The sequence below is a fragment of the Emydura macquarii genome, unplaced genomic scaffold, assembly GCF_026122565.2.
Source record: "Emydura macquarii macquarii isolate MOO-44397 ecotype Brisbane River unplaced genomic scaffold, CSIRO-AGI_Emac_v2 contig_1363, whole genome shotgun sequence".
Lineage (NCBI taxonomy): Eukaryota > Metazoa > Chordata > Testudines > Chelidae > Emydura > Emydura macquarii.
Window position 1 is genome coordinate 12,434,792 of NW_027131500.1, and position 25,390 is coordinate 12,460,181.

Here is a 25,390-nt window from a genome sequence, read left to right on the forward strand (position 1 = left end):
AACTGCATTCATTGAAGCCAGAAGAGAAATTGTCCTTAAGGTTTAGATCTGTGTTATTGATGCAACATGTCGGCAGAAGCAGGCACTAGGAATTTGGATACTTGCATCTTCAAGAAAATCTCTTTATTTCATGTTTCCTTATTTTCCCATCTCCAGTTCAGATCAGCAAACAATATTATCCCTTTTAAACATACACAGAAAAATCTGGCGATTAACATCTGGAAACTTACTCTGTATGTATGTTGAGAAATTGTGATCAAAATAATAGGTTATGTATAATTTTCAAATCTGACCAGTTGTTATAAAACATTAAAATGCACATGCACACGCACGCGCGCACACACATGCACGCAAATCCACACGTATAGTCCCATGTCCTGCATGTTCTGATTATTTCTCTTTCAGCACCATGGAAATTCAAAATGCTAAAAAGTAATATGAGCTGACTTCTGTGTAGTCTTCTGTATTAAGTGTTCTTTTCTGAAACTAGCATTGTTTTGTTTATTTTTCTTGGATTTGATTTGATTTGATTATTCCTTGTCATAGTGTTTTCTTCTGTTTGTTAGGTTACCCTAAGTAATGTGGCCGGCCAACACAGTACAGCAAAAAGTTTGGAACAGGGGTGCTTTGCTTGATTTTTGTCAATTAAAAGGAAAATCTCAGCAATACAGTGGAAGTTATATTTCATTCCTACTTGTAGCTTCAAGGAAGTCCTAGACAGAAAGAGCACTCCAAAAGAAATCCAATCTGCTCCAGTGAAAACTGTTTGATTAGTGCTGAACAAGTCTTTCCTCCAATTAAGTTAATCACACTGTCCAGCTAAAAGTCCCCTCAAAGCCCCATGCTGGCACACAATCAGAAAACCTTTAAATAGCAGTGCTTTGGAAGTCTCTTAGCATCACAACAGTAGTCATGATGCAAGAACTATACAAGTCCCTTGAATCACATTTAAGGTCCACATAGCAACAGTAAATCAGCCCCACTTACTTTAAATAGCTGCACTCTGAAAAATCTGCTTCTGCTGATATTTGAATTAAGGACCCTTAAATATAAATTCCTTTGCAACCCAAACTTGCTGTCTGTCTCCTCTGTTCAGAGTGGTGTGTTCATTTTATAGATATCTTTAGGTAAGTAGGAATTTTGGTACAGAGCCACAGTTTCATTGGACCACTTAAACTGTGCCCATGATATTTGCGGGTAAGATATTTGTGCATACAGAAAACTATACTGATGTATGCAAACAGGTATTTGCATGATTGAGTAATTGGGCAGATTGGCTAATTATGTGCTTTTAACTCCTCTTGCCTGTGCAGTTACTCAGTCTACACATATATACATGATTTTATGCATGCAAATTGATGTAATCATAAATGTTTCAATTAAAATTAAGATGGAAATGAAGCCCATCATGTTTATATATGTACACTTTTTCTTAGTACAAGCAAAGACCATATCTGGAAAGGAGCAGGGGGACTTGCGCATTTTGTACTATTATTTTATTGTACCCAAGAGCACCCTGGCCATTTCACAGAAGACCTAGAAACACACCTCACAATCTGAATTTTACATGACAAGTAAGGATGGCAAAACAATAAGAAGGGAATGAGACCAGCAAGAATTATAGCAGTGTAATCACACAGTTACTCATTGTAAGCAGGTGCATATCATAGTGGTTCTGGATTTTGTTCCCTTCTAATTCTATTAAAAAATAATAAAAAAATAAAGATATGGCAAAGGGAATATTAATGACTATCTATTATGTATACTGATCTTTTTTTCTCTGCATTCTTTAATAAATGTTCACAATATGTTGCTATATCCATGAGTTGAAACATTAAAATATCCTTATTTTGTAATATATCTTATGCTGCTCATAAGGAAAAGCTTTTATACTTACATATGTGGAAGTTTTATTTTAATAAGTTTCTTTATCCACCTTGTGTTAAGATGGGGATTACGGACTGATATTTAGGTTTGGCAGAGTTCAATATTTTGTAAATAATTTTGATGGATAATATTGGCCTATTTTAAGCATATTTTTTATTTTTATCTATTTACATTCTCACAGTTGCACAAGACTATGGCAATTTGTGTTTTAACTGTTACAGCGCTTTAACTTTTTGAATATCAATGTCTAGATTCATAGTCTGAACTCCAACCCCAATGTCACATGTCAAAATATACAAAGTAAATATCTTTAAATTAAACTGTGATAAGTTCTCAGGAAACATTTTTCTTTCTTTGCCTATTTGTTTAAAAAAAAAAAAAAAAAAATTATTGAAAATATTTTTCATCAGTTTGTATGTGTTTGGAGAAGTCAATGTTTTCTCACTTATGCTGATAAGATTCAGTCCTTCCAAGGCTATTTATAATTCACACTCCATAACTTTCCAAGTAATCATATACTACGTTAGTTCAAACCATCATCAACATGCAGCAATGGTTTTAACTCAGTTTCATTTGTATAATCGTATATATTCTTTCAACCCCTCATGACAAAGGCTCATACATATTTTCATTCACGTACTGGAGGCTACATACTTTGAAAAACTGAGTATGGTAAACATATTCACATTTTTGTATTTTAAATAACAGATGTTTGTAAGAAAGTATTTGTATGCTTCAAAATGGAAACCATTACTAATAATTAAGACGTGTAAATGTTCACATACTCAATAGTTTTGGGTTTTGGTATTAAACAGCTTGGTTTTTAAAATTTCCTACATCAGTATATGTGTGTATCAGTATGCAAACTTATTTGTATCAGTTTAATATCAAACTGGAAAGTGGAGATATTAGTAGTAAACAACACATAAAGTTCTAATAAGGTTCCATCACTATAGTGTTGAAGAACCTGATATTTTTAAAATGTATTTATCCTCACAAAATCCCTGTGAGGTAGGGCAGTGCTGCTATTCCCATTTTACAGATAGGGAACTGGGGCACACAGAGGCTGTGACTTGTCCAAGGTCACACAGGAAATCTGTGGAGAGCAGGGAACTTGTCTCGTTTCTACAGTATGTGCTATGTTTAAAAAAGAATTTAAAGACGTGACAATATATTTAACTGTTTTAACTTATGCAAAATATTATTTTTTTTTTACTTTTGTTTCTCTCCGAAGTATATAATGGCATTGATTGCATGGTGGGAATCTGAAAACATCCTATAGGCTACAGAAGAACAAGGGATAAGACGAAGATAGTCCATTCTAAATGACCAAATTACACTGAAAAACAAATGAAAGCATGAAACTTTTAGAAAAGTGAAGAGGGAGGAATTAGCTGTCATAGTGTATTAGTGCACTAACTGTTCATATGTAGATCTGATTCAGATTCGCCTGGGTTACAAGTGAAATGTGATTAACAGTGTTAACATAGTCTTCAACTGATGCTAGTCTACACAAAGCAATTCACAGTTTAGCAAAACGTGTCATGATCAATATTAAGGCAAGAATAGCAAGAATGTTGCAGCCAAGACTGTGATACATTTGCAGATCTATGTCCCCCATTCAGCCAAGCCTTTAAGCATGCACTTAGATGTTTTTGCTGATTTGGAGCCTGTACGTGGAAATGTGTGCCATATTACTGTATGTCTAGTTCTAACCAGCTTCCTGGGCAAGTTTAACTTGCATAAAAACATTTATGCTGTAGAAGATGTAAGCTTTCATTGACTTTGGCAGTAGTAAGTGTTAAGTTTTATGTGCAGTGGGCCTGATATCCTTTGCTTTAAGACCTCTTCACACTGCTCTAATTCGTAATTTACAACACTATTTCTGCATAGTTATGCATGTAAATTATGTTTTCACCCATTTTAAAACCACTTTTCACTGCCAGAGTGATGTAGAGGAGCCATAGGATGAATGAGAATCAGGGCCAGTGTGTTTTGACTACCAGCAATTCAACATCAGGTATATATGTGTATGCGATTGCACCTTTTTACTTCTTTCACAAATAAATTGAAGGGTGCCAATAAAAGTGGAAATTTGTTTTCTATTATTTAGTTTCCCTTCTTCACGCTAGACAAGTAATTCTCAAACCACTGTGGTCCATGAGCCACCTGTGATTAGCAAAGCAGCCTTGGTTGTCTGCACAGAAAACACTTTGAGAATCATGGAATGAAAGAACGGGGAGTTGAGGAGGAACTTTAATTCTACAGACTTCCTCACAATATCAGTTTTGAGACTCGCTGCTAAAGACATAGCCCAGTGGATTAGATTGTGTTCCAGACTTCTCTTCTTTTCCTTCTGTTCCTCAGTAAGGTTCCAAGCAGATAAATAGCACATAGAAATCACTGACGATTATTTTATTGTCTGTCTTATATAAACCCAATAGTGTGCTAGACATTTACATTGGCATATGTATACATGCCTGCTCTTTGCTCCAATGAATTGCCAAGGTTTGTTGTTACCTCATCAGCTTCACATTTGAAATTTTCTTAGAGTGGTAGTTGGCAAATCTGAGTTACAGGGGAGCTAAACAACAAAAGACAAAGGGAAATAAAGTAAATAGTATTCTGAATGTCCCTGTTACTCTTTCTATTTTAGGCATTTTTATTTTAACAACTTACTTTTGCAACTCTTTAAACACAAGCTTTAATGCTAGCTCCATTCAAACTGGATTTAATTTTTTCCACTAAAACAATAAGCGTAAGTGTTAATATATCTTTTCTCAATTTTTGCTTTCTGTAAAGAGTTAGGTATTGAGATACCATGGAGGTGCTCACATTCTGCGGTGATGAGTGTTGTATAAAAGCTGAGGGAGAGACACATTGTAGGAAAGATGGTTTTACTTACTGGAACCTGATGCACCAGCTCTTCATATGATGGATAATTGAAGTGTGAAAATATGTATGATTTTACAGATACTATGGCTTATCAGGTCACATGCTTTTTGTTTATTTACAGCATGAAAGAGGCTGGTTTAGGCCATAAACAGTGGAGAGGTGGTCTCATTTCTTCAAACTGCAAGCAGTGTCCAGTAGTTTATACCAATCCTGTTTGTGGATCAGATGGTCACACATATTCTTCTCAGGTAAGAATAAAATAAAGAATCAAATCATTCATTCATTCATTGTTAAAGTCAATTTAGATTCCCAAAACCAGTTAAATATTCTGATATTTAATAAAAATAAGCAGTTATGTATTTTGATTTGTACAGCATAAAAACCTATCCTACTCTGGCACCCACAAAAAATCCAGTACCTTGTGAAAATAAAAAGCAGAACAATAAAAAATCTCAATATAAAACATAAAACAAATATTTAGCAATAAATAAATTTAAAAAAAAACTATATTCCTCTCATATTCCAGAATAAATCCTACTTTCTTCATCTCTCCCCCCAATTCAGCCTTCACAAATGCCTGTTCAAAGATGAGTTTTGCAGCATGCCTTAAAGATTAAAAATTTGAGCTGTTTCAGACCTATGGAGGATAAACTGCAAAGTCAAGGAAGAGCACCTTGCTTACAGTTCCCTCTCTTTTAAATCATGGAAACTTCAGATTAAGCCTATCTGTTAAGTGAGACTATGGCAGTGGTGGACGGGGAGAGAAAGGTCTCAGGCGAACATGGGGGAAAACAACACTTTTTAAACTCTACCCGCAGGCCACTAGTAGGCAGCCGCTGCAGATTCTGGTCAAAGGTGTCATGCTCACTGTGAGATGCTACTACTAATGAGCAAGCTGCCTCATTCTCCCCTAGATCTGGTTTTATAATGGGTTTGAGGTGTTGCATGTTACAGTAGTCTAATCTGAATCCTCTAATTGCTTCCTGCAATGCACTACAAACACCTTAGTCTTAGATGCATGCACTCTCAAAAAACATGCTCTTATTCATATCTAAGTATCTCCCAAACACTGAGAAAGACCCTTCTCTGCACTCTTGAAGCTGGATGAGAAGGAGACATAAATTTGAGTGTCATCAGCATACTGAAAGCACTTCACTGTGGTGATGACACTCAGTTTTATAGCTCCTTCTCATTCAGCTTTGAGAGCGCAGTATCTTCTCACTAACTCGCTTAACAAACACATACAAACTATACACTTATTACCTGTAAAGGCCAAAAAACCTTTCTAGATGAATTTTAATCAAAAGACTCACAGAATGTCCCATCCATTTAAAGATTACAGAACTGCTGTGAACTGTATTAATTTTCCTTTTGATTTGCTGCTGCACTCGCAAGCTGTGCATGACTTTTCCAAAATATGATTATATTTCTTATTAGTGACTGAGTATTTTGTTGAACACAGAGGGTGTGTTTGTTACTACAGCTGGGAGTTTGTCTCCCAGCCTGGGTATGCAGACTTGCTCAATTCAGCTCTGCTGAAACTATCACACTAAAAGTAGCAATGTGACTAATGCAATATGGACGGTGGCTCAGGCTAGCTTGAACCCAAAGGGTCAATGGCTTGGTCTCAGATGGCTAGCTTGAGCCACAGCCCTTTCTGCAATGCCCATACTGTTGTTTTTAGCATGCCAGCTCAAGCAACAATGGCATGCTCTGAACTGCTGTGTAGGCATACCCAAAAGAAGGGTGTCCTGATTAGCTTTGATTAGATAAGTACATCAGAATATGACCAACATTTCATTCTCAGTGTTGCTAGCTCTCATAGTTTTATCCTGAATCTCATGTTGTTTAGTATGTTTTTTTTTTTTAAAGCTGCAGCACTTGGAGTAAAAAAATTACTTGAGAATCTCTGACTTTTAAAACACGTGAAAGCAGATTCTAGCCCTTGTTGTTGTGGAGAAAAGTTTGGAAATGTGACCTGAGTGCACTTTAAAGACTCAGAAGCCCCTCCCCACCAAAAAAAACCACAAACAAAAAACCCCCTTTTTTTTTTTTTTAAGTCAATGTCATGAATTTTTTGAGGCTCAACATAAAATTTCTGAATGCTTGGGATTGGAAATACAGCATTCTTTTAAAATGAGGATATACTGTTTTGACTTGGGTGTTTGAGTAATAGTCGTAAATGATTCACACTAAATTACTACTTTCATATATGTATATAGGAACTATTGAAACCTGTTTGAAATGTGCTTAAATCATGCCAAATATCATGTTGTCTTTGTTTAGTAATTCCATATGGTACCACAAAGAAGCTCCAATCTGGAAATGGGCCCCGGGGCTAGGCACTGTACACACAGAGTGAAAGACAGTCCCTGTCTCAAAGATCTTACAATCTAAAAAGACAGAAAAACAGAAATAGATTAATGACAAATAACCAACTTATTAAAAGTAGAGAATTTACACATTACAACTTCTCTGAGCCCTTTATAAAGGTGTCAAAGTCAGACCATCATTTTTCAGTGTGTATCATCTTCCTTTAGGGTGACCAGATATCCTGATCACCCTATCTTCCTTCTATTCTACCTTCATCTCAAAGGAATTACCTGTCTTTGAAGAGAATGCAAAACAAAACAAACATAGAAACCTCGAAGTTCCTGAATGTCTCCTCCCAGCTGTTTCTTCCCCATAGGGGTATAGTTGCAGAGGATGGGGAAGAGGTAAGGAAGGGAATTTTTAACTTCTGAAACATGTTTGAGTAACTCCAAAAACCTTAATTTTTCATATCTATGTGTTGGTGATGGTTTCATTTTTGGCTTGTGGAGTACTTCAGTATTATGAGCACAGACTGTAAAACAGCATGGCACAAAAGTTTGATATTCTAACAGCCATACATGCATTATGCAATTAAGAGCTTCAGAGACAGTGGAATGAGAGCTCTTTCTATAAAACTTTGAACATTCTAAAATAAAAAAGAGGCATACAAGGCAAGCCTGGTTGCTTCTAATGTAACTAGTTCTGCAAAATTTGTGGAGGCAGAGAGTCAGATTCTCTCATTTCCTTTATCCTTTAAAAATATGGCAGTAGTTTCCTACGTACACAAATGTCTGCTACTAACACTAAGTGCATTTTTAGGAGGTAGTTCCTGGTGTACACAGAGATATACAAGTAGCTGTTAACACTAAAATCATTAAAATTGAACTCTGACACAAGAACTGGAGCAGTCAAAATGGGTGTCACTTTGTGTGGAAAGGTATGGGACTAAATAGACTCACTAAGGGCAAGATTCTGCCACCCTTACTTGTCTTCGTTAGTACAGTACTCTGAGTACTTGACTGCTTCAATCTGTGTGTGTCAGAGTTCAATCTTAATGATTTTAGTGTTAACAGCTACTGTATACACCAGGCACTAATCCTAAAAATGCTCTTAGTGTTAATAGCTGACATTTTCCGTGTACGTAGGAAACTACTGCCATGTTCTGAGTAGTCCATTGACCTCATTGGGCCCTGTAGGCTCAGTCATGGCTTGGCCCTACATAGCAGTGCAGGGGTTATAGGGAGGTGTAAGAGAGAGATGTGCATGTACTCCTGTGTGGCCTCATCACGTTTTCATTGCATGCGTGTGGAGTGGGGGGAAAGGGGTCTGGCAGTTATCTTTATGTCTGGCAGTTATCCACCATGCTGAAGGGTGGTGGGGAATTTACTGTGCTCCCCTTCCAATGCTCCAACCAGCACAGCTGAGCTGGTGCAAAGAGTAGTAATTACTACTTCCCAGAAATAAGGGGAAAGAGATTTTCTCAGTGCACTTCCAGGGCTCTTCCTTAGGTGGCCCAATTGTGTGCCACCCCTTACCCAAGACTAGGAGCAAATGGAAAATCTAGCCCTTTGTCAGTAAAATGTTTAAAATGTGTGTGACTACAGGAGATCAATAGTTGTTTACAAATATTTACTTACTTCTTTTTAAAGATGTTCTGCTTTCTGTATTCTCTCAAATTTATGACGCTTGTGTATCAAAATAAAGGTCCATTTGAGGCGCAATCACTCTTGAAATTGACATAAAAGATTAATATTTTTGTTCCTTTACTCCAGGCAAAGTTTTTGATTGTATCGTCAAGCTCCAGTGAGAGCTTAATATTGTTCTACAATATAGTTACTTTATTTTATTGGGAATATATTTGTCAGAGACTACTGCAAATTGTACAATACAGTCTCTGAATACATGTCAATAAAGGATATCAGTATTACAAAACTGCGCAGTGCGGTAGTATACTTTCCCAGTGAACATTGCTTTGGAAATACCATGCCTTGCTCTCTGTCAGATTAAGCCCATAGTATGTTTGCTGTTTGCATAATTGTAACAACTTTAAACATGCTTTTGGTTCCCAAAAACATAAGTGAGTTCAAACTGGTAAATGAGCCACAGTAAAAAACCATAAAAGATTGTCTTCAAAACTGAGATTATATAGAGCCTGATAATGCCACCTATCTTGCAGTGATTTCAATGGGACAATTGAGTAGGCTAATGTGCTATTCCACAGGAGTGAGTGTAAAAGTATCTGGCCCATAATTATTAATATTCAATCAATGTAGAGGAAGGGTGGGAAAGTCAAATGCTTGTAACAGAGTAAAGGAAACACTTAAAAGGAAAAAAAATCATAATGAAATATTGACTAATAAAAATCAGCATCAGTGGCTATATGGGAAGAATTTAATTTAAAGGGACACTGTAGTTTCCTTACTGACATTGCATTATAAACAAAACCTTTTTTTGCTTAATAAAATTAAAAAGTTACAAATGTCTTACTTTTCATTATTGGTTATGTTTTACCTTCTGCATTTCTCTCAATTTGGGCAGCGAAAGTAGACTAATCAGGTTCCAGACAGCTTTGCATACAGATACTCAACCACTGCCATAATGTAAAGGATTGTTTATTTTAAATATAGCTGTAATAATTCATAATTATAAATCAGATTTTTCTACCCATATTTTGAGCACTACCTTAATCTGTATTTAGTTACTTGGATTTAAGACATACATTTTAATTTACCACTCAACATTGTTGTAGGTGTAGCAGAATCTAGCTCTAACAGTTACAGAATAACAATGCTTTCAGTATTTTTAAAAGAAATCGCTAGAGAAACAAACTACTTTCTTTGAAAAGTTTGCCTCTTGCTTTTTGGTTTCACTCCAGAATAGCCTTCACAGTAAGCCGCAAATCAATTTTGTGGCTAGTAGCAATTTCTTCAAGAATGTCAAGTCCTTTTCATCCTGATAGCAAACTTTTTACCAATTTATTTTCTTTCATATCTGTGAAAAGTATATCTGATTGATGGTATGTCTGCAGTTACTGTTAGAGAAGAAAGGACTCTGTTGATACAGCATTTAGCCATAAACAGTTTTTAATAATCTGAAAAATTCCAATGATGATCATGATTACAAGCAGACAAACTTGGTTCCTTATTATTAGGGAAATGAATTTAGGAATAAAATACTATTTTTCAAAAATTTAATGGATATCCGTGGATATAAAGCAGATATCTGCAGATTGCAAGGCTCTAATTATTTGCTTCATATTGGTCCTAATTGGTGTCTTGCAAAGGGTTAGCTATTAATATTTTGAAATATGATCCCTTTATTTGGTAACAGTAAATAGAAACGATTTCTCATGTGCCTGATTGAGTCACATCAGTCACACTGTTCTTAGAGTAATCCACCACTTCCTTCCTGATCTTTTTTTTTTTTTTTTTAATGAAACAGTATTTGAGTGGACACAGCAGTAAATGAGACACAGACAAAAATAGTGTGGTTTAATGCTGGGCCACAGCTTTTATTTAATAACACAACATAATCTGTAAGAAATAAATCTCCTGGCACCAGCCTACTCCAATTTGGCAGGTATTGAAAATTGTCATCCCGGAAGTCTTGTAAATGAGATGAAAGTTATCTGTTAGCCACCCGCTTGTGTACCTAGTGGATTACTGCAGTCCCTGATCTGGACCTCAGCAGATCCGGATCTCAGCTGGTGCTGCATGTTTGACTAATCCTGAAAGGACAAACTGGAAACATGCTTACTGAAGCAAATATCGCTGCCATACAAGATAGCTCCAACAAACTGCCTCAATACTATTCTTTTGCAGTCTGTTGCCTCTTTTCCCTCTTCCCTCAGTACCTCACTTCCCGCTCCCAGTCTACCCCAATTCACTTTTTTATTTTATTTGTTTGTTTGTTTTTTGTTAAAGACATGGGGGAATCTGAGATTTCTTCTCCATATGAAGCTGCTGGATTGTATTGACTATGGCTTGGATCTCCTCCAAACTTTCACTCTGCCAGTGATACCAAAGAAAAAGCTGTCATCTTTGTTCTCTCTCTGTATTGGGCCTAGCACAGTGGGGTCTTGATCCTCCATTCAGGCTTGTAAAAAAATAATATAAATGCCCAAAAGACCCTTACCACATAAAGCTGATATTCTCATTTTCCAACCCCCTGCGTAATGCAGTCTCTTTGGGTAAACGTAGGATCAAGTAGACCATCCTTAGAAACCCATTCCATGTCATTCCAAGTTGGGGATCTCCTGAATCAAGACACCAAAAATGCCTAAACAAAACATATGTGACTTAACCCTTTTCCTTACTATTTGCATAGACCCCCTGAACAGCTACTGTCTGTTTGTGTACTTGGACAGTAACCACTGGCTTCATGTCTTCCTAGAGGACAGTGAATTTAACCAGCCCTCCAGTGAATGACAAATTTCTTGCATAGCCCCACAAATCACATGACTTTACAGAAGAATGTGTTTCTGGTCAAGTAGGATGCAATCATTATAGATGAGAATTTATGCTGAGCCAGTACCATGACAGACAGAACCTTCTATTGCTGGGGGAGGAGACCAACATAGGAGAGGTTGGAACCTACCCAAAATTTGGAATTTTAGAATAAACCAGCTTTGTATGCCCTGTAGTCCCTGTGGCAATAGATTTTTCTGTCACTCTCAGAGCGGGCAGGAGCCAAGAATCCACAATGTCCGTGGCCTTCGTTTGGGTTGCATTGTGCCCTGGTGCCAGGTCTTGAAACCTGTCCACCTGAAAATGAGAAAAAGCACCAGCAATGCTGTTATCCGTATCAAGGATGTGGTTGGTGGTGGAATAAATGTTACATTTTAAACAGTGACGTATGTATAAGCACACTTAAGATACGTCACATTCTGAGACCTGATTGACTGGCTATTAATAATGTGAGCCACAACCTGATTGTCAGATCAGAAAACAATATGCCTAGTATGAAAGATGTCTGCACAGATCATGATAGTCACCAGGACAGGGAAGCCTCTAGGAATGTAATGTCTTTAATGGTTTCTCAGATTATACATTTCTGTGGCCATTGCCTTGGAAGTACAAACTGAACTTGATTTTCCCCAGGTACATATATATATGGAAATTAATTGCCAATCTATAGTCACACACCCCAAAAGAGACTATATTAACCCCAGACACTGTTCCAAAAGAAGGAGGAGTTCTTGTATTTCTGTGGTAATGCTGGCACTTGATTCCTGCAGTTCTCTGGCATTTTATATTACTTTTATAAACACAAAAGGCCCATATTGGATCAATTACCCCTAAAAAATCTTGTCAAACTAACTTTTTTTTTTTTTTTTTTTTTTTTTTTTTTTAAAGAGATTACAAGTTTGGTTGATAAAGGTAATAGTGTTTATAGGGCAAGTTTAGACTTCTGTAAGTCATTTGACTTGATACTGCATAACATTTTGTTTAAGAAACTAGAACGATGCAAATCAACATGGCACATGTTGAATGGATTAAAAACTGACTGTAAGATCACAAAATGTAATTGTAATGAAGAATAATTATTGGGTGTGTGCATTTCTAGTGGAGTCCCATGGGGACTGATTCTCAGGCCTACATTATTTAGTATTTTTATCAATGATCTGAAAGAAAACATTACATTTCCAATAAAGTTTGCAGTTGATGCAAAGGTTAGAGGAGCGGAGAGGAGATGTCACTGATGCAGAGAGAGCTTGATCACTTGGTAAACTGGGTACAAGCAAACAGCATACATTTCAGTATGGCCAAATTCAAGATTGTAGGATGAGGGAACATCCTGGGAAGCAGTGACTCTGAAAAAAGACTTGAGGGCTACATAGTGGATAATCAGCTGACTATGAGCTTCCCATGCAGTGCCGTGGTCCAAAGCGCGAATACATTGGATGATAAGTGGGCCTGGAAGTATTAGATTTGTACTGACAAATGTCAGTAAATGTCAGTTTCACTGTACACACACAAACTGATGTCAAAATATTTCCATCAATAATAATAAAAATTTACACATCAGGAAAGTAAGAAAAATAATAGATATTTGATGAAATAGATGAAAAGATATTTACTTTGTATATTTTGACATGTGATGTGATGTTGACAGTTTTATTGCTTTAACTTTTTCAATTTAAACATGTACTGTCAATAAATAATTCTTGTTTGATCCCCCATAATTTCCCACAACTGTGAAAATTTAAACGGATAAAAAAATTTAAAAAAAGCTTAAAACCCATAATTTTACATAGCTTTGAAAATTTAAATAAATGAATATTGAAAAAAGATGTTTAAAAATAAACATTGATATCTGTAAAAATTATTTAAAAATTCAAATTTTGCCAAGTCTATTTATACACCGGGTAATATACAGTAGGATAGAGATATTATATTACCTCCATTTAACACTGGTGAGATTGCTACTGGAATACTGTGTCCAGTTATGGTGTCCACAATTCAAGAAAGATGTTGAAAAATTGTAGAGAAGAGCTGTGAGAACGATTAAAGAATTGGAAAACATACCTTGTGATAGACTTAAGGAATTCAATCTAATTATCTTATCAGAGAAGAGGTTCAGGGGTGACTTGATCACAGTTTGTACGTATACATGATATAACAAGATCTAATGGTTGGAAGTTGGTCCAACTCAGTGGGTCTTCCGTTTATTCCTTCACTGGGGAATCCCCAGGCATTTAGCCAAGATCTGAAAGTCATCTAACAGTAAGCCTTCCCCAGAATCCAGCTTGCCCCTGGGGTTGGTTATGAAGAGGTCCCTTTGCTATCAAACCAGACAAACATTCCAGGCAGGTTTCTCCACCTGGATCATTCATGCTGGCACTTGTAGGAAGTGTAAAATCAAGGGTTTCATTAAAGTTCTAGTAAACTAATTTGCATTGACTCCAAATGCAATGATCTTTGCAGCAGTGCAAGCAGATTATTGTCTGTGCAGTACAGTAGAACCAACCTAACTGAAGTAATTATCTCTAAATTAATATTATGGTCATGCCAAATCCAAAAATTTGAGTGGTCATCAGCTGTCTTCAACCACAACTTCTCATATCTGAACCATGAGACAGCTTCTCATATGCTGCATGGGCCTTTCAAACCATATCAGGTATCAGAGTACTGCACAGCCAGATACCCTCTCATAAATCACACTTGCATAGATTATAAATATAGTCTAATTGTCTAGAGGCTTAGGAATTGTGGAGCACTTTGCCATTTCAACATCCTTCTTGCCCAAATTCTCATTTTTTCTTAGATATCTTTTTCAATAAATGGGAAAATATCCTTCCATATGTTTTCCAAGTGGTCTTTATGCCATTCTGGCATAAAATTGCCTGCTTTTCTTGAGAGCTATTTCTCTGAAAGCTGCTCAGATCTGGGAAGAACATGCAAATGTCCTTCTCACAAAGGTGCTAATCCCCTAAAACACTCATCTTAATGAACAAATATCATTTGTATTTGTTGTCCTGGAGTGGAAAATATGAATGAATTCCCACTTGAGACCATTCTTCCTTTTGACAAACTTGAAAACTGTGTTAGTTCTAACATTGCATTCCCAAAGAAAAGACACTGAAGAAAAACAAAAAACGTTTGAAATAGCATCATATATATGTGTGTGTGTAAATCAGCCATGTATGTAGCTCTCAATCATTAGTGGAGAAATTAACTATTATGACTATTTTATTTAATGGTATGCGTTTCTAAAGGGCTTTTACCTTAGTCACTGGTTGCATGGTTTGTAACACTGAATCTCTTTGAAATATTTTTGCAATTTGTAAGAAAGAAGCAGCTTTCTATATCATTTAAACTGTGTTTTACTGAAAAAGTAGTTGTTCTTGGCAAATATGCTACTGTTGCTGCTTAATGAATGATTTTCATGGGTGATAAGACTCTTAGCTTCCATTGACTTCATTGACAAGTAAAGTTTCCAAGTGTTCAGCATCTCTTAATCTGTCAAAAGCTATTTTTCATGTCTTTATAAAAAAAAAAAAAAAAAAAAAAAAGCACCATCATAGTCCAATTTAAGCTGTTATCTTTTGCTTTTTAAAGTGACAAAAGGGAAGATCACCTGTAAATTTCATTGAATAGGCTGCCCTTGTAATCCACTGAAATGGCTCTTATCAGTCCCTAATGACCTCCTCCTAGTGAAAACTTAGAACCAGTACTCTATCCTTATTCATCTCATCCTGTCATCAACCATGCTTCTCTTCTTAATGTCTTTTCCTCCTTTGGTTTCTGTGACTCTCTGTCCTCTCCTCTTCTGCTACCTCTCTAATCCCTCCTTCAGTATGTCATTTCAGAGGTTCCTTCTCATCCTCCCTCCAACTTTTGTGGGTGTTCCAAAGGAGATCCCCCTCCTCTTCTCCTGCTACGCCTTGTCTCTGGATGAGCTCATTCACAAATACACAAGTTCATCTGTTATCTCTATGCTGAAGATTCCCATCCTTCTCTCCATTCTGGATTTCTCCTTCTGTCCAAACTAAACTCTCAGCCTGTCTTTCTGACATTTCCTTGTGGATGTCCATCTGTTAGCGTAAGCTTAACCTGCCAGATCAGAATTCTTTAATCTTTCCCTAAAAGCCCTCCTTCTATTTTCAGTAACTGTGAACAACACCGCTCCTTGTCATTTAGGCCCATAACATGTGTGTCATATTTGATTCTGCCTTCTTTCTAGGCCCTCACATCTAGGTCATGTCTAAGTCCTGCTACTTCATCCTGTGTGGCATCTCTAAGCTCTAGCCTTTCTTCTCTGTCCATGAACCTCATCGTCTTGTGTCTAACTATTGCAACATCTCCCTCTCTGGCTATCAGAAACCCCATCTTGCCTTACTTAAATCCATTCAAAATGCTGCTGCAAAAAAAACATTTTTTTGGCCTATTGCTTCAACCACATCATCCCTCTCCTTGTGGTTGAAGCAATGTGGGTGTTCCAAAGGAGATCCCCTCACATCCTCACACTGGCTCCCCTTTCTCTATCAAATCAAGCACAATTTACTTCCCACCCTACTCATCATCTTTTATACCATACTGAAACATCAACACCTGCCTTTGTGCTGCAAAGATCCCAGCCTGTTTCACCCATTTAAAAGTTTTTCAAACAAGCACCTTCATGTTTTCTCCAGTGCTGCCCCTTATGCATGCATGGATGCATCGCTGTTTAAATACTTCTGAATCCACCTCATTGTCCTCCTTCAGATACCAATTTAAAACTTCTCTGCCTGATGCCTACAAAAAACTGGACAGTAGTTAGTAGCAAGCTTGTTTGCTTTGACCAGTAGTCGTCGTCATGCTGGCCAGTATAATTTCATTGTTTGTTTCCTTGTGCGCGCCCATTTGTTTTATTCATCTTCTGTCTATCAAGCTACACTTAAATTCTAAGTTCTTCAAGCCAGGGACTGCCCCTTTATTTTGTGTGTGTACAGTGCTTAGCACAATGGGGCCCTGGCCTCCAGGTACCACTGTAATACAAATAATAAGTATGGACTAAGAAAAGTCTAGCATTAGGCTTTTACTTTTCAAAATCTTGGCTGAAGGCTTTTGTAAAGTTGAAGCCTATTTTGGAGATCCAAAACATACAAAATCAAATTAAAAATGTCTTCTTAACACAGTCACTTCCAAGGGTCATGGTTTAGACTTGTGGGGGCAACAAATATCCCCTGGAACATAGGTTGGACGCCACCAATTTTATCACTATATTAATACCATTATATTATTAAGGGACATAGCCATTTGTCAAGAACTGAAGCTATTTTTCAATATTAAAAAGTCCACTCAGACCTCCCCAGGGACCCTCATTCCCACCATAACCTCTGTGTGCCCCATCATTTCCCTGTGCCCCCATTCTCCTCTTTACCACATGCTAGTGGCTCTGTGTGTACCCTATGTCTCCCTCCTCCCATACCATTGTCCCCCATTCTCCACCTCCATGGTGAAGGCTCTGTGTGATTCCTCATTGCCTCCTTTCTCCATGAAATGGACCTCATGCTTCCCACCATCAGATATTCCATGTATCTCTCCCCATTTCCACTTCTCCCCAAGCCAGTGGCTCTGTGTTCACCCCTCTCTCCCAACCACTCTTATTTTTTTTCTTTCTGTCTGGGAGATAAGTAATTCAGGGGCACAGCCAGATGGGGGAGTATTGTTATTCTGGAATGTGCTAATAGCTGCCATCTTTGACCTATGGACTATAACAGAGGAGGTTAAAGCTGCTGGATCATCTAACCAAATGTAAGGAGCTACATTCCCTATTTCTCCCTTCTGATTGCCCAGTTTTCACCATAATCAATCTGGTTCTGGTTACTGGTGCCTAGAACCTTCCCTAAAAATTTGAAATTAATAAGATGTGGGGTTCAAATGTTGTTGTGTTATAGACAGAGAAAAGCCATTGAGTTGACTCTTTCAGACATTCATTCTACAATACCTCTCTGTTGTACTGATAATTCTAAATCCAGTATCTCTGATCATACTACTTTTCTGTCTCTGATAGCCGGATCTTCCTTTACATAGGTAATTGTTGTTTATTTACTAGTCCTTTGCACTTGCATAGGAGCAAGCTGTAAAATCTCAAATTCCCTGAGAGATGCTTTTTGGATTGCTTCCTTATAGCCTCTTCTGCCAGCAATAGCACGTCAGCAGACCTACTGCTTTGGTCTGTCATCCTGGTTATGTTCTGAATTCTGAGAGATTTCCCAGCAGATGGGTGATGATTACTAAGGTCATGGCATAATGTACTATGATTACTCATTGTAAGGTTTCACACAGTGGATAAACCACTTTATTTGGATCTGCAATACAAGATAATTGATGATGGTGACTGATATTTCTTTTCCCTGATTTGTTCTTGTCAAATCTATCCCAAGTAAATAATTGCTGGCACTGCAGAGAACAAAACCATAGCTTCAGCGACCATGGTACCTTGTCTTATAGTTTCTATAATAGTTTTACCTTTCCATGTGGTCTCCTGACAATGCTTAGAGCAGGACAAAGTGTTAACTCAGCTACACTGGCAAGGATGGCACTTGAATCCAGATTTCTTTCTTTTTTTAAAAAAATAAATAAATAAATAAAAAGCTTTGTTAATGCAAATTATTTAATTGATCAGCCAGGAAAAAAAATTCTAAATGGAAAGTTCAGTAGTTCAATAAATGAATGAAATATTTAGGGTTTTTCCCTCTTTATGAAAATCTTACCCAGTCGAAAAGCAGGATTTTCTTTTTTTAATATTTTATTGACTTTGTCCAATAATTAGTAATACATTTTCTTCAGAATAATAGTTTAATCTGGAAGGGTAAGACTATAAGAAAATAGGAGAGGCAGAAGAAAGGAAAAATTTCCTAAGTATTTTCTATATCATAGCAATCATCGGCAGTGGTGCACTGATGCTGAGTCATTGATTTGGACAGGCTCAGATTTTTTTTAACTGGAGACCTTAATGTGTGTGGTAACTCTGGGAATTTTCAATACAGCAAAAATTATATTACTTAAAGTTCAGATGTGAAAATATTAATGGATAGTGTTCATTTCTCAAACTGACATATTGGACTACATTTATCGCTATTGGAAGATTGTTGAAAGAAATGGGGTTTCATCAGATATGAATTTGGTCCAATACAGTAGCTTTGACTCCTCTGTATTAATCAATTTCAAATCTTATGTTGAAAAAAGGTGTCATTAGAACTACTGAATCTTGTAGAACTTTGCACACTAGACTATAATCAGGCAGAGGCACAGCTAAATGTGTAATAGTGTTAACCATGTGGCTGTCCATGGTATCAGATGATATCGCGTATTTTCTCTTGTGGCTGCATAGGCCAGTCTGTCATGAGTGACATCATAAACAGATGTCACATAGGAATGTGCAGGTTCCCACTGAAGCCTTGGCATGATGCTTGACCCTTTTTTCAATCAGGTTTTGATGTCCGTCTCTGTCTATCTGACAGTATTTTGTCTTCATTGATAGTTGCTCGCCATTCAAATCTGTTGTTGGCTGTGTCTTTGAAGTTAACGGAATTTATGCCACATGAGCTGACGTTCTGCTTAAGCGTGACTTTGAAAAATTTACACTGACTGCCCTTTCTGCACTTTCCATGTTTCAGCTTGCTATAGAAGATGTGTTTCAGAAGAATGTCATCACCCATTCTGATAACATGACCTGTCCATGAGCTTTGATGGTATTGCCTAGATGCTCTTTCAAGGATGTTAATCTTTGACACTGTGTCTTGCCAGCAGATCTTCAGAATACAGCAAAGACTGCATTCTGGAGAACTTTAAGTAGGCACAGGCAAACTAGTGAGCATGGGTAAATATAATAACTTCTATTAGCACAATTATATGGTAATAGATAAGGGCATGGAGGGGAGCATCAACAGACTCCAAGCTTAAAAAAAAAAAAAAAAAAAAAAAAGAATGGACATGAGAGAATAAAGAGCCAACAAAGGACATTCTCAAACCAATGAGTTAGGTGGAGAACTGGGAGAGTGTCAAACCCAAGAAAGCAATGAAAGAGTTACCCAAGAAAATAGTGGAAGAGATAATGATTAACTCTGTGTCAAGAGCTGTAGGGACAGCAGGAAAATAGAGGAGTCTGACTCAGACTTAACAAGGAGGAGCTCAGTGACCGTGAGGCTAGTAGGAGGGAGGAAATAAGATAATTGGAGAGACAGATGGGGTTGAAAAATTTGTTTTTCAAAAAAGGGAACAGAAGAGCTTACTTGTATGCAAAAGGGAAGAAGACAAGGGAAAAGAACAAGAGAGGAGTTGAGAGGGTCTCCTGGGGGGTTAGAGGCAGATAGCAGTTGCAGACTTGTAAGGATGGGAGGAAGGAGGAGAGAGGATACAAATTCAGTCACTGTTTTGTTTTGTTTTTTAAATGGGTGACTATGTAAGAAAGAAGATTTAGGCCTTTGTCCAGCGAAGTATTTAAACACACACTTAGACTTTTCTGGTTTAGGGCCTCAATGAGAGAATTAGACTAAGATCTGGCAGGTATTAACTTATAAACAGTTTATTAGAAAGGAAAAGTATAGTGACAGATAATGTATTCTCCCTTCACTTGCACATTGGGATGCTAGATTGCTAGATTCCTGCCTTGAACACATAATGTCCCAGAGGCAGTGGGAGAGTCAGGCCCTCATTTATGGGCTTTGCACGTAGTTTATCTCTTTAGCAGCCATTCCAGACTGATGAGATTTTGTGCAGAAATGAAAGCCCATTCACCTCCTTAAGGTACAAAGAGGTCTGTCCAATCTGGCCATTCTGCATGGGATTCTGAAAACCATTGGATGATTTGACTCTTTGAGAGGATGGTGTATTACTTGCTCCCTGTCACCTGTATGCTGTGCACAACAGTTGTGTTTGGGTATTTAAAGGGATCATTTTCCTGAATTTACCCTATAGGCTGCATATGTAGCTACAATGTGGTGCATTAAAACAGACTCTCAATCTCATTTTTAAATTGCCTTGCTTCTTCTGTTTTCCGTAATTTTCTTAATGCCAATTTAACGTTTATTTTTGTGTTCATTTAAACTAAACATTTTCAAGTGCACTGAACCAAGGAGACCAGTTTTTTTCTTTGATGTTCCTCCTTGACTCCTCTTAACATTAATGGGAGTTAAATGTGTGCTCATCAAGAAGGAATAGAGCTCTAAATTAAGTTCAGTTACTCTAAGTCTGTCTCGGTTGTGTTTCACAGCCTTATGGAAAGCTATAATAAATTTCTGTAGGCTTTCATTTTCTGCACTTTTTGATTGAACTTTAATTTCTCCAGTAATTAATTCCACTTTTTTCCCTTCAGGAAATGTCTTAAAACAATGTATATGTAGCAAGCATAAAATAAGACACATTTAACATTACCTAGCTATCTTATTTTTATTTTTCTGTGACAATTAATAGAATATTAAGCATCTGAAAAGCTGCAGAACTGCAAATGAGGTAAAAAATGACTAGAGAAAATGTAATTATTCAAATCAAAATGTATTAGAACTTGCAATTAGCTTAGAAATCAAACAGAACAAAGTGTTCAACTTCTAAGCAAAATATTCTTGTACACTATTCATGTAGGTCACATCAGCATTTAGTGAAGACTTGAAATACGGTAAAGTTTTAAGTGTCAACATCAAACACCAGTAATTTAAAATTCTACTCTTCCTGCAAACTAGTCATGCTGTCGCAGGGTATGTCTACACTGCAATCAGACATCCACAGCTGGCCTGTGTCAGTTGACTCAGGCATGCCGAGCTCAGGCTACGGGGCCGTAAAATTGCAGTGTAGATGTTTGGGTGAAACTCTGAGGGTCACAAAGCTCAAAGAGGACTGTGGTTGTGACCTCTTTTCCTCAGAGGTCCCATTCCCTCCAACAGGCCTAGGATTCTTATAATAATTTAGTCATTTTCTTAGAAAGGATCCTTCCTAACTTTAGCTGCTTTCTGGCAGGAAGAAGAACCTTTCAATTCTGTTGTTTTCCAAGCAGCACTCTCTGGCCTGCTAGCTTATGTTCAGGAACTTTTCAGCTCCTATCTCCTTTGTTTATTTATGGGAAGCTGACCCATAGGCCTTGTTTTGTCTCACAAACAAAGTTTCTCCATTAACTAGTATAGAGGTAACATATGGCAGCAGTTCCAAAAGGGCTCATTTGTGTCAACTTGATCTTTAAGTGCACTGTTTGTCTTAGAAACCTCAGAATGGATTAGTTCTGCAACCACAATGAGACTGGGCAGCCCTTAATACATTGATACACTCTTGGGTGAGAAAGAAGTATGTCAGAATTACTCTGAAAGTAGAGAAATTAAGTCCATAACAATATAATGAGTGGGAGTTCAGAAAGAACATAAGATAAGAATTGTAAGAGCCACAATGATTTGAAAAAAGTGAGAGAGAAGTTGAGATGGATCCTTGGGGTGAGTGAAAGAGTGCAGAAAGAAAGGAACAGAATAGCTGGGGGAGCATAACAAAAGTATTGGAAGGAGAAGAGAAAGTTATTAGAGAATGAATGGATATCAAGGAGTTTGCAGTGAGGAAATCAGGCTCATAATTTTAAAATATAGGAAGCAGAGACTTACTGGCTCTAGGCCACTTGAATTTCAGTCCATTTTTGTTTGGTTTGGTTTGTCTGAAATTTGTGCAAAAAATATTTGACATATTAAGTAGTGAAATATCAGAAACAATTATTGGGAGGGTTCAAACCCAGTCCTGGGGCTCAGTTCTCTCTCCAGTGAATATGAATATCTCCCCTTGACTTCAAGAGGAGATATTCATAACCCATGGAGAGAAGATCATGCCTTTGAGTATTAAAATTCCATCTGTTCTTCTGGGGATTTCATGCCCAGCAAGATGAAAACAATTAAATAGTATAGTATTCTCTAAAACAATACTCCCTTCTAACATAACAAGTGGAATCCTATGTATCTAGGATCATGTATAAATAAACTACAAATCTAATAGATTTAATTAAAGTAAACTTCACCATAGATTTTTAGATGGCAAAAGAACAAAGGAGATAGCACAGACCTGTGATTTGATATAATGTTACTTACAGTATCTAGGTGAATTGCTAGATTTTGAACCTACACCATATTTTTGTGTGTTGACAGTTCATGCATTGACCAGGGTTCGACCTGAATATGAATCAGTTTGCGAGGTTCCTTTTCTGATTACCGTGTGGCATAGCTTTAATGTTTTTTACACTGAGATAACCAAGCATGGATTAACTAGGCTCATCTGTATGTGGTATTTGCATTACTTTTCTGTAATTGAAGACTAATGAGCATGCCCTTTATGTGATATTTTAATTCACTTATAACTTTATAAATATTTCAACTTTGGGATAATTGGGTAAATTGAACTTGATTAATTGGTAATGCAATCAGTGGATGTAGTTTGAGAAAGTATATTACACCAGAAAGTGGAATTATAATGCATCTTAATAGTCCCTGAGTAGAATCTTTAACAAAAGTTCAATGTTTTGAGAAGCCAAACGCATACGTGTGTGTGTCTGTGTCTCTTTCTCTCTCTCTCCCCCATCCTTTTACGGGAAAAAGAGACCAGTTAGAAGCACCACTTATTGTCCAAGTGCCTGACACTTCTCATTATAAAACCTAGTTTTCAATTGCTTAATATTTCACCAGATTGTGACTGTTTAGACTGAAATTTTACATGCTGTCTGCCTTGACTGATTGTTTTTTGCGGGGGGTAATGGGGGAGGAGTTTTAGCCAAAATAGTTATCCATTCCACTTTGAGTGATTGCTCATATCCATTCCAGTATAGGTGAGTGCATGCCACTATGCACTGGTTCCCAGAACTTTTTTCCCCTTAGCAGACCCTGTAGGGTCGGCTCAGGCACCCCCTTGAGTACCGCGCTTATGCCACGGTATGAGGCACCACCGATCCTACGGGCCCTCAGTTCCTTCTTTCCACCCGTGACGGTGCTTGAACGTCTCTTGCCTAATGAAAGTAGCATTCCCCTTACTGACTTTGTTAATCGTTGTTTGAATAGTTTGAATAGTTTAGTGTTAAGTGTTAAGTAGTTAAAGTTAGTTACCATTAGAATAGAAGCCCTTAGAGACTTAGAGCCGGGCCATGCCAGGCTCACCTGGTTTCAAGTCTTGTGCCGCTTGCAGCAAAGGCCTTCCAGTGAGTGACCCTCACATTGCTCAAGTGCCTGGGAGATCAACATCAGAGGGACAAGTGTAAGATTTGTAAAGTCTTCAAGTCGAGGACTCAGAAGGAGTGGGATATTCGGCTGAAGGCTATTCTGATGGAGGCGGCGTTCTGACCGGCCTCCGAACCGCCATGTTCCACCTCGGCACTGAGCATCTCCTTGGTGCAGAACGCTACACCGGCACCAGAGTCTACTCAACGCCCATCCCCGGTGCCCAAAAAGAAACGGATCAACGAGAGGCCGGTCCCCGACTAAGAGAAGGCATCATCGGCACTGGTCCAGCAGCTCCGGGTCCCGCAAAGACAAGGGCACCCACCACCTTCACGACACTCTGCAGCCGGTACCAATTCCGGTCCTGGGGTGGCCGCAAGGGCCCTGGCAGTGGCCTTATTGGGGCCCATGGGAGGCACAGATGGGACGGGGAACTCCTCCTCTTCCCCAGATGAGGCGGCCGCCAGAGACCACAGGGCACCCCTTCCAGACTTCAGCACACACCAGGAGCTCCTGAAAAGGGTGGCCTCCAATCTGAACCTAGAGCTCAAGGAGCTATCACAGGAGGAGGATCCCCTCTTCAAGGTTGTTGGGTCAGCTGGACTATCAAGAGTGGCCCTACCGGTACATGATAGGGTCCTTAAGCTGGCCAAGGCCCTGTGGCAAACCCCTGACTCAGTTGCCCCCACATCCAAGGGCGCCGAGAAAAAAATATTATGTCCCGGCAGAAGGGTTTGACTTTTTGTTTACACACCCGGCCCCAGGGACTCTGGTGGTGGCTGCGGCCAACCAGAGGGACTGGCAAGGTGGCCCAGAAACCACGCCAAAAAACAAGGATAATAAGAAACTTGATTTATTCTGGAGAAAAGTTTACTCCACTGGGGCTTTGCAGCTCAGGATTGCGAACCACCAGGCCCTCCTAGGGCAGTACAGACTTAACCTCTGGGAGTCCATGAGGTGGTTCGCAGAGGAGTTGCCCCAGGACCAAGCGGCAGACTTTGCCATGGTCCTGGAAAAGGGCATCACGGTGGCAGGGGCGGTGTTGCAGACCACCAGTGATGCTGCAGACACCGCTAGCAGAACCATGCCTCTTCAATAGCCATGAGGCAGTGTTTGTGGCTGCAGTCATTGGGGCTGTCCCAAGAGGTGCAGCAATCTATACAGGACCTGCCCTTCGATGCGGCGGGCCTGTTCCCGGAGAAGACCGACGAGAAGCTGCACGCTCTCAAGGATTCACGAGCCATGCTCCATTCCTTGGGACTCTACACTCCCCAGGCCTCGAGGCGTCAGTCTCGGCCGCAGCCCCAACGCCAGGCACAGCCACCTCCTAGGCCATCGCCTAGACCCTCTCAGCCCAGTAGGGGCTGAGAAAGGAGCAGGGGGTTCGGATGATGCAACCGCTCCAACTCATCTGCAACCTCCCAGCAAGGACCCTCTAAGGGGGCCACCCACAAAAAACAATTTTGATGGTGCACCCGAGGGTGGCACCACTACCTCTCTCCCTGATCCTCTCCTTCCATTGGCAGACAGGCTAAGACCCTTCTACGCCGAGTGGCAAAATAATCACCTTGGACCGTTGGGTGCTCGGCGTAGTTCTCTACGCCCTTCAGTTCACGGCCTTCCCCCCGGACTTCCCCC

General features: G+C 38.6%; 1 protein-coding gene across 6 annotated transcripts in view; it reads left to right on the top strand.

The window, feature by feature from the left end:
* The window catches only part of SPOCK3 (SPARC (osteonectin), cwcv and kazal like domains proteoglycan 3), a 370,554-nt gene that overhangs the window by 238,619 nt on the left and 106,545 nt on the right, over positions 1–25,390 (top strand). For all 6 annotated transcript variants that reach the window (XM_067551781.1, XM_067551785.1, XM_067551779.1 and 3 more), the window contains one exon: positions 4,904–5,030. In XM_067551781.1, coding sequence (XP_067407882.1) covers positions 4,904–5,030 — 127 coding nt within the window. The remainder of the gene's footprint in view (positions 1–4,903; positions 5,031–25,390) is intronic.